This window comes from Zootermopsis nevadensis, unplaced genomic scaffold (genome assembly GCF_977971745.1).
Source record: "Zootermopsis nevadensis isolate Lab colony 2312 unplaced genomic scaffold, Znev_1.0 Znev_ptg000029l, whole genome shotgun sequence".
Lineage (NCBI taxonomy): Eukaryota > Metazoa > Arthropoda > Insecta > Blattodea > Termopsidae > Zootermopsis > Zootermopsis nevadensis.
In genome coordinates, this window is record NW_028259161.1 from 15,083,012 (window position 1) to 15,093,334 (window position 10,323).

The 10,323-nt window shown below is 35.9% G+C and overlaps 1 protein-coding gene across 2 annotated transcripts in view; it reads right to left on the reverse strand.

Annotated features, from left to right (window-relative positions):
• LOC110838753 (protein sel-1 homolog 1) overlaps nucleotides 1–10,323 on the reverse strand; it is a 31,805-nt gene extending 21,482 nt beyond the window's left edge. Inside the window, exons 1-5 of one of the 2 annotated variants that reach the window (XM_087358148.1) lie at nucleotides 9,702–10,323; nucleotides 8,703–9,152; nucleotides 5,501–5,724; nucleotides 4,160–4,355; nucleotides 608–762 (exon numbers count right to left, since the gene is read on the reverse strand). In XM_087358148.1, the coding sequence (XP_087214274.1) occupies nucleotides 608–762; nucleotides 4,160–4,355; nucleotides 5,501–5,724; nucleotides 8,703–9,147 (1,020 nt within the window). In that variant the 5' untranslated portion in view covers nucleotides 9,148–9,152; nucleotides 9,702–10,323. Of the gene's footprint in view, nucleotides 1–607; nucleotides 763–4,159; nucleotides 4,356–5,500; nucleotides 5,725–8,702; nucleotides 9,153–9,633 lie in introns of both variants that reach the window. The other variant, XM_087358147.1, reaches the window with a different exon arrangement.

Genomic DNA, 10,323 nt, shown 5'->3' on the forward strand with positions numbered 1-10,323 from the left:
GTGAATGTCTTCATTCAATAACAAAGTAGTAAGATGAAAATGCTTAATTGAAAAAAATAGTATTGTTAAGCACATGAAGACACCATCACAGCGAATCTCATTCGTTAACTAAAACCTAATTGAATTACACTGAACTCAATTCTACTTTCTTAGTAACTGAAACTCAGTTAGTCTGTGTGTAGCATTTTTGTACTTAGTGTAATGTCAACAAAACTAGAAAGACCATTTGCATTGCATTGACAAAAAAGGTTTCCAAATTTGGCATTGTTACCAAGAGGACATAAAAACTTAGGTTGACTGAAGCATCAATGGAAGGATCAGAAACATCTTGGGATTCATAGGAACAGGATATACAACCTAAACCCTAAATAGTTAATGATGATGACGATAATATGAGAAATTACTTAAATAAATAACATGGTCTAATGTGTAATTTTTTTAGTACTTATCACATGTAAACAAACTCCTGTTACATATAATAATTATAAATACATTCTGTTCTACTGAAAGAGATTCTTATTGCAATAATGGATGGGCAAGGATGAACCAGAACATATAAATACTAAAGAGATTAGCACGGCATACACAAAAATATCTGTTAACACACTTGAGCCTGCACATCTCCTTTCTCAGCCAGCAGCTGGTAGTATTCTATAAGGTCATTGTCCAAGATTCCAGAGTTGTAGCCAGGATTCTCTAGTTCTTCCAACAGACGAACTCTCTGAACAGCCTGGCCTCCAGACAAGGAAACTTCCTCTGCAACTGTGAACACCAACAAATATAGGGTTGAAAGATCTAAGATTCGTAAGGCAGCAAGTATGAAGATGGCAGTCTTCAGGGATGCGTGGTCTGGCAGAAGTTTACTGATGCTGTCATTGCTCCCATGATGGGGGCTGCAAGCAACTGTGAAATGCTGGTAAACTTCTTCCAGACCACACAAAATATACTCAGTGTAATGTAATAAAACACACCACCATATATCACAAAAATTGTCAACCAATAATGGGACATAATTGCATCAGAATATATGAGTGACTGAATTCTAACTGGTCATAACACTGCATACATAATCTTAACATATGTTCTACATTACAAGATACTTTTAACATTTATTTTAATGCAATCCTAATTTATACATTTATCCAAACATAGCATGTGGTAACATACAGCGAAAATATTACATAATTTTACAAGGTTTTTGACATGTTTTATGCTCATGTATTATTATAAACGCATAGTAGCGTAAACAACTTATGCCTGATGACGGACTATCTGTCTGAAACATGTAGCTAATAAAATATTAAATACGGATATATAATGTAATGCTAAAGCTTGTAATACTGATCTGTTGGGTGAAGACATATGAAGATGATGATGACAACAACAATAACAATAATAATAAAGTGGGGGTAAAGTTAGAGATGACACATCGGTATGAACACATACAGAAGGCAGTTGAGACAAGTCAAGATAACCAAATAACCTTTTTGTGGAATCAACAAGACAAAACAGATAGAAACATTCCAAATAACAAACCTGATATTATAATTGGAAACAAAAATGGAACTTGTCTCTTAATTGATATAGCAATACCAACTGAGAGAAATGTAATTAAGAAGGAAGTTATGAAGATCTTGAAATACAAGGAATGTGGAAAGTGAAAGCAAAGGTAATCCCAATAATTATAGGAGCAACTGGAACTGTCTCCAAGCCACTGAAAAAATATTCTGCCAACATCCCAGGTGAGCACGACATTAGGAACTTCAGAAAACCACCATTCTAGGAACATCATACATAATTCGAAAGATACTCATGTAAAATATATAATGCCTCACGCGAAATCTGTTTAATGCATGTAACACTTACTAAAAAACGAAATGTATTTCAGAAATAGCTGCTGCACTATGTACCTCAGCGGCAAGGTTTGCCTCATGTACATAGAAGTAAATACCTTGTAAAATGGTGAATAAACAAACTAACTAGATGGCTTACAGAACTTGAAGGTTCATCACCAAATTCACCAATGCCCTCAACCGGACCCTGTCCTGGGCCAACAAATTCCAGTCTCCTTCAACTCCTACCTCCCACAGATCCCGCCCGAGATTATCCTCCCATATACATCTAGGACTCCCCAGTGGTCTCTTTCCCTCAGGTTTCCCAACCAATACCCAGTGCACACCTCTTGCCCCATCCATGCGCACCACATGCCTGCCCATCTCATTCTTCTCGACTTAATCACCTTGACAATATTGGGGAAGGAGTACAAATTTTTAAGTTCATCATTATGCAGTTTTCTCCATACCACACCGTCTTCTTTCCCAGGCCCAAATAGCCTCCTCAACACCTTATTCTCAAACACCTGCAATATGTGTTCCTCCCTCAGAGTGAGAGACCATTTTTTCACACCCATACAAAACAACAGGCAAAATTATTGTTTTGTACACTTTAATCTTTAGGTTCTTAGAAATCAGATGGGAAGACAAATTATTTTGAACTGAGAAGTAGCAAGCATTTCCAGAATTTAGTCTCCTAACTTCCTCATAAATATCATTTTGATTTCTTATTGTTCTTCCCAAGTATCTGGACTTTCAAACGATTTATTAGCCACTCTAAGACATTTCTGTCTACCTGTCTGCTGTCGGGATACCAACATGTACTTAGTTTTTTCTGAATTTACTTCAAGCCCCACCTGTCTACTAGCCTCTAGTAAAACTTGTGTTCATCTTTATTGTATTTATATCATCACCCAGTATATTAACATCATCAGCATATGCCAGTAGCTGATGTGTTCCATTCAACAGCAAACCTCTTGCCTACCTTGGACTTTCCTGATGGTGTATTTGAGCGTACAGTTAAAGAGCAATGGAGACAAAGCATCTCCTTGTTTCAGACAGTTCTTGATGGATAATGACTCAGATAGACAAATTTTGCTACAGGTTTCATTTAAGAGCATTTTTATTAGTTTCACTAGCTTCTTTGGTATACCAAATTTAATAAGAATATTGTATAGCACTTATCTCTTCACATAGTGGTGAATAAATGGAATAATAATAATGTTATTTAATTCAACAACATGATACTTCATCATAAAGAAAATGTACATACCTGTATTGTACTTTTAGTATTCTTTTAGACTTCAAAGTTTCTTCTTCTTTTCCAATTCACGGATTAGGCCAACAGCCTGTTCCGATTTCTATGAAACCCACCTTTGGCATGGTCTTCCAGGATCTTTCCTTCCTTTGGGTCTATACCAAAGGGCCCTCCCATGGGGCACCATCTTCTCATGGTGGGGGGGATTGCATGTTCCAAGGATGCTGGGGGCTATGCCAGCAGGTGTATAGACTCCTGGCAGGGTCACTGTAGTTGGAGGGGCCCTGGCAGAGGAGCGAGACGAAGTGTGCCCCACAACAATAGGGCAGGGAGAGCTCTTTAGGCATGGTAAAGCCAACCCACCTAAGGGAGTAAACCCTGACAGAAAATCCTGGCCCTCCAGGTTTGGAGGTTGTGCCCTCCCACAGAAAACTTTACTTACTTGTAAGCTTCAAAGAAATCAGCTGGACAGTCTTGGTAACAAACTTTAAAGTTTAATACAATATAAAAAGGCTGTATTAAACTTTATATATAAACTACATATAATTATATAGTATAATATTGTATTTCAAAAGTTGTTTGTACAGTATTTTATAATCATTTTAATATTACATGTACTGTCTTTTAGAATGATTTTGGCCTTAAATCTACACTCATGGCTACAAGTCATTAGTGGACATTTTCAGTTTTAACTGACAAATATCCCATGTCCAGAAAAGTTCTGGAAATATCAGATGGTGTCTATTAAATCTGAAATCCATCAAAATGATGTCTGTTAAATATAGATTATATTGTATTTGAATCATTAATACAGTCAAGAAAGACTGGATTCAAAGTACGTAGTTATTTTTACCACTGTATCAACCTTTCCAAATTAAATGTAATAAACCATCTAATACAACATTAATTATTACATTTAACAGAGAATGATGGACAAAATTGTAAAAATAACGCAGTTAAAATTACGTAAAACTAACCAATCTAAAACTGTACATCATTTTAAATCAAATTAAATGTTATCTTAAGATGTCTATTGCATTTTTAATTGGGTAAAGAAGATTGAACTTACCTTTGTTTGCAACTTTTCTATAGAAGTCCAAGGCTCTCTCACAGCTTGTAGCAACAGTCACTCCCGACCAGTAGCGATAACCCAAAGCCATCTGTGCCCACAAACTACCTCCAATAGCTCCAAATGTGTAATGAACAATGGCTCTTGCTTGGCTTGCATTTACAGCAATGCCAGTGGCATAAAGAAATCCCAAACCCTGCATCAATATACATAATTACAGTAAAAGGTCTACATCACAAACCTATTAGCAAGTATTGGGTTGAACGGAAAGGTTTTGCATTTTCTAACCCAACAAAACCATCAATTCAGACGTTTACTATCAACAATTGGACCGAGTAAACGAATGCATTAAAGAAAAACATCCACATCTTATCAACAGAAAAGTTGTTGTTTTTCACCAGGACAACGCCCATCCCCATGTTAGCTCAATGACACAGCAAAAAATAAAGGAACTGAATTGGCAAGTTTTGGACCACCCACCATACTCATCAGACTTGGAACCATCCAATTATCATTTATTCAGATCACTGTAAAACCATTTAAAAAGCAAGAAATTTGAAAGATTCAATGAGGTCAACGATGGTATCCTATGGCATATTGTGAATCAAAACCAGTAAGTTTTTACAAGGCCGGAACCGAAAGGCTTGTGACATGTTCGGAGGTGGTAATCAATGGAAATTATATAACTGACTGAATATTTTAAATATATTTTGCAAAAAAACGATCATGACTTTTCATCTGAAAAACACAAAAAAACTTTCCATTCAACCCAATAAAACTGTGGATCTAAGTGATAACACAAGGTCATATATTCATACAAAATCTACAACATGCATACAATTCAAATAATTGCAGCAAACCTTTTATTTGTTTGGATTATTAAAGGATTAAAGGAATAATTCCATTTCTGTGTAAGATTTGAGGTTTTCACAGCAGTGAGTATGAAGCTTTCTGTCTTCTGGGTTGTTGCGCTGTGTAGTCTGGTCGATGGTCATCAAGGCGATGAATATTCATCGCCCTGATGATGGAGGCAATATGACCTCTGAAACGGTAACCATCGACCAGACTACACAGCGCAACAACCCAGAAGACAGAAAGCGTCAATTCCATTTCTACTTGCATGCTCAGCTGTTAAAAATGTTTAAACATATTCCTCAAAAATTATCTGCCATGTTATTTACCGGTATCTGATTTAGGACCAAGAATTCATACAAACACTTGTCACAAATTATTGGGCTTAAAGAGCAAGAAACTAGTGTGAAACCAATGATTTCAGTATCATAACAAGCCAGAAGCCTTGGGCTTCTAACTTCAAACGCTGATTATAAGTGCTGAACTTACCATGTGCGCATCTGGAACACCCAATTCAACCAATTCTTGAAATGCCTGTTTAGCTGTTTCAATATCCTGTGGCATGGGGGAACCCAAGAGCTGTGCCCAAGCAACTAAGACTCTTGCCTGGCTGTGACCCAGCTCACCTGCTCGCTGCAGCATCTGATATGCCTCAAGCTTATTTGGACGTGTCACATTCAACATTGCAAGTCCACTTTCATACAGTTTCAGAGCTGTAACATAATAAAAATGAATACCTGAACTAGTTCCATTGAACTAAGAGAACATTTCATAATAATCCACATATGATGATTCTTGGTTTTCTCTTGTTCAACAATTTTCACACTCTCATACCACATATGTATTACATTTATAAATACTCTTAACAGAACTTAATTCTATATTATGTTTATATGTTTTCATCTATGTATATGAATAACTGACTGAATCGAGCAGAGTCCTTCAGAAATTTCTGAGACTAGTTACAAAAATCCCCACCTTTTGTGGAATGCAAAGATTCATTATTGTGTTCAAAAGAGCCAGTCACCAATCCCTATCTTGACCCTAATGTACCCTCCCACCCATTTATCTACAAGTCTGCCAAACCTTTTTGTTGTGTGGGCAACTTCGGCAAAATGTGGTCTGCATGCGGGCAACATGAAGTTCAATACATAAAATGTGGGCTGTATACATATAATAATATTCATATTTTTATCTGTGTATTTTTCTATTCATTACATACCATAAAAATATACTGATGATAATGGGAAAAATTTGTAAAAAATGCAATTCACAACCTAGACTAGGGTGTGTGTATTTGAAGCACATTTCTACAAAATGAATTAGTAACATATGTCTCCAAAAATAAAATGCTCATAACCTTTCTACAATATTATTGCATGGATTTTAACTTAAGAAAATATCAGAAAGAAGCCGCTGCTGGTGCCTGCACATCAGCAAGTCGTTAACTAGAAAACATCCCCATAACAATACATGTCAGCAATCATTGCCAAAGTTATTTTAATCCTCGCAAAGAACAACCGCTAACAATAAGGATTTATGATAGGGTCACTTGGGAACATGGAATTGGTGGTAACTTTTCTTTCATAATTTGACAGCAAATGGGTGGAACTGCTTCACCATCCTACAGCACTGTTGTCAGGGATAAGGTTAAAAGATGTTTTCTTATTTCAAATGTCTCCACGGGCAATATAACACCATGTCGCTGGCAACATGTTGCCCACGAGCTACAGGTTAGGCGGGCCTTATCTACAATCTATTTTAATACAGTCCTCCCATTTATGCCTCTCTTTCCTTCAGGCTTTGACAATTGTCAATTCTTAAGCTGTAGGTATATCTATATGTGAAATAAGTTCTGTACTTTTATTATGACATTTCCTACATATATCCTTTCGTTTAGCCCAAAGATCAAAGGGATGTAAATAAACTCTAACTTTAACAATAAGAATGGTATTCTCCATTTTTAATATACAGGATTCAAGAAGAGTGGTCGATCTGACTGCTACAGTATTTTGTTTGAGCAACTGATGACAGTCAGTGATCAGCATAGTGAGTCATGCAATAAATACAGTCTTCCGCAAAGCATTTTTGCTTTTGTAACATGTCAACTATGAGCATTTTTATGTGACTACCAAACTGAGATACAGTAATGACAAAAACACATTTCCTGTTAAGATATAGAATTATGCATATTTTCAGCAGGCCTGTGTACCATCACACTTCAGAAAACCCAATTTGAACTCAATGAATAAGTATGATTTTTATCTCTGGAAAACTTGAAATACAAATACTGTAGAAATAATCCATACTCTTTTGCAGCATTACAGTTTGAAATTTGGAAGGTAAACTTCAATATCTGTCATAGAATTTGTAATGTCAGTGTAATAAGTGACAGAGCATTAGAGGACATCACATTCAGCAGCTATTGTAATATCACGTAAGCAAAGGAATTTTGTTATATGAATGAAACCTCTAACACCCACCCACCCACCACCAATCAGCACTTTGTTGCATAAACTGGAAGCAGGAAATAAGGCTGGAAGTGATGGAATAAACCATTATGTACATTTTTCACATTTCTGATAATGAACACCTGACAATCATATTCAGCTGTTCAGAACTTCTAGGTTGAGGAATTTCTAATGTTTACAAATAACTCATAAATCTGTTAGGTTTTGTCTTTATATAACTCTATATAACTCACACAACTTATCTACTGTATACATATTAATTTAATACAACACTAGTAAACTATATGCAAAACCTCTATTTCAGGTGAAATATTAATATTATTTAGAAAATGAATTTGTTTTGAATATCTTTGACTCATTCCACATCATAATGTAATTCTGATTAACTTGTGGATCAATGGACTGCATGTTTATGTTTGTGCGTGTGCACACATATGTATGCATTTAAGCATGCATGCATGTTAACAAAAACACAACACTGCACATGTACTCAATAGTCCACTCAATTAATCTTAAAGCACAACTTTATAACTAGACTGGTAAGTAACTTACGGCACATTTAATATTTATGCTCTACCGGGTAGCACAAAATGGCATAATTTCCTAGTCAAACAACATGCATTAAAGTTTATAATTATGCTACTTAAAGAAGGTTATAACTATCTCTTTCACATTCATGAGAAGATATTATTAATTAGGGGAATTTCCTAAAAATTAATAACATTAACACTCAAACACAGAAATCCTTCCTATACTTTAACTCTGAGGACAATCATCTTAAGATTGGAAGGTAGCTGAAGTTTTCAACTTGAGCTACAGTTACAAGTTACAAAGGCAATTTCATTCAGTGTTCAGGTAGGTTAGTAAAGGTTACTTCACACTGGTGTTTGATGACATCTGTAGATTTACTAGTTTTATATATATATTGGCCCATAAACAACTGTATTATTCAATAATGTAAAATAGATTCTTCTGCTACATACACTATAAACATTTCTGAATTATTACTGGATTTCAGCCTATCTGTATTCAGTTGCAATATGCTTAGAATTGAGATATTAAAAGTGACAAGGCATAAGGACGGTGAAAGATGTAAAATGTTGCAAATGTTAAATGAATTATATCATAACCTAAGACATCACATCATCAGACCAATTTTCTTGGCCCAATAAACTGTTATCTGAGAACAGCTGATGAAAGATGTTAAATAATTTTCTGACCTTGCTTTTCCAGAGGTGTAAGCTCTCTTGGTGGGTGTACTGTTGTCAAATCCTCTATTTCATCTTCTCTAACATCAACTGTTTCCTCATCTCCTTCATCCAATAACTCGGTTCCTACCCCTTCTACTTCGGCAATCATCCTTTGGATCCATTTGGCTTGTTCAGATAGTAACTCCACTTCCACATCTCCAGCTTCACTATCATCATCACCTTTCCATTTTTCTTCTGACTTTGATAAGTCAGGAGCAGGAACAATCCTCACAGCATTAGAACGAATACTGTCAATACGATTCAAATATACATTTTGATCATTTTTGGTGTCAGACTCTTCTTTGCTTTCTTGTTTCTCATCACGTCTTGATTTTATACCATCTTGATTACTTCCATCAACCTCCACCCACACCAACAGCATCAAAAGCAATAATAGTTGTGCCTTGTGTCGCATTTCGCCTGTAAAGGTACATACGCCAAACCAACGAAAACAGTATGCATTTAGGCCCTATGTCTCACACCAATTCAATGGCCAAGATACATTCATGTGAATTGTTGCAGACAGCAATAAACAATCCCCTAAGACCTAGGAAACAAGTCCGTAAAAGTCTAATAATGTGCCTAACCTTATGTAATGATCCACATATACGTGTTCTACAAAACATTAATGAGTACTGTTAACAACACTTTGTTACTATATTCTGTTTATAAGGTTTCATCCATGTACACGAATACAATTTTAACCATCACACATAACCCCAGACATGGCCTACGTAATCACTGTTCAACTGCCATTTCAACTACATGCTCGGATTATTCATGACCACCTATATTCTGCTTGAAGACCACACGACATTGAACGGAATAGACCGCTGTTGTAATTCATTTAACTGTAACATAAGGTGTCTCTACGATATGAGTCACATTAGGCGCTACTTACATGAAAAACCAAACACAGAACACAAAATATGCTTTTAATTGTAAAATACATTCGTTTTACCAACATACCCTGGCGTAGTAATGCGCTTCGGGCAGTGGATTCACTCCCACGATATGCACCGCGGCGTGTTAGGATTGGTCCACGTTTTGTATTCGCCTGGTATTGGCCGTAGATGTATCGAAATAAATGTTATCATGCACATGTAGATAATTCGTGTCATACAGGTAATCCATCCAGCTGACGCAAGAGAATAATAATATGTTAGCAGAAAACTGTTGCGCCAAGGAGAAGAAGAAAACATATCGCTTTTCATATAGACAATTCATAGACAGTACACGTTTTGAGTGACAACTCGTTATGGAGCAGCACCGTATCATTGTTTAGGTTGAGGCAGTGCTAAAAGATACTTTGGAAAACGAATAGGTATATGGCAAAGTCCATGGTTGTAATGCATATGCGAACACGTTTGCATAGTTTTATTTAAACACCTATCTACCATCAAATCTCACAAGTCTAGTAAATAAAAAGGCACAATTTAAACTAGCATTAAAAAGATACTTAATTACACACTCCTTTTACTTTGTCGATGAATTTCTAATGTTTACAAGTAATTCATAATTTATCTATTGTATATAATGGGTGGATTTATTTGTAACTTATCTCTACTTTATGTGAACCCTTTGTTTGTAT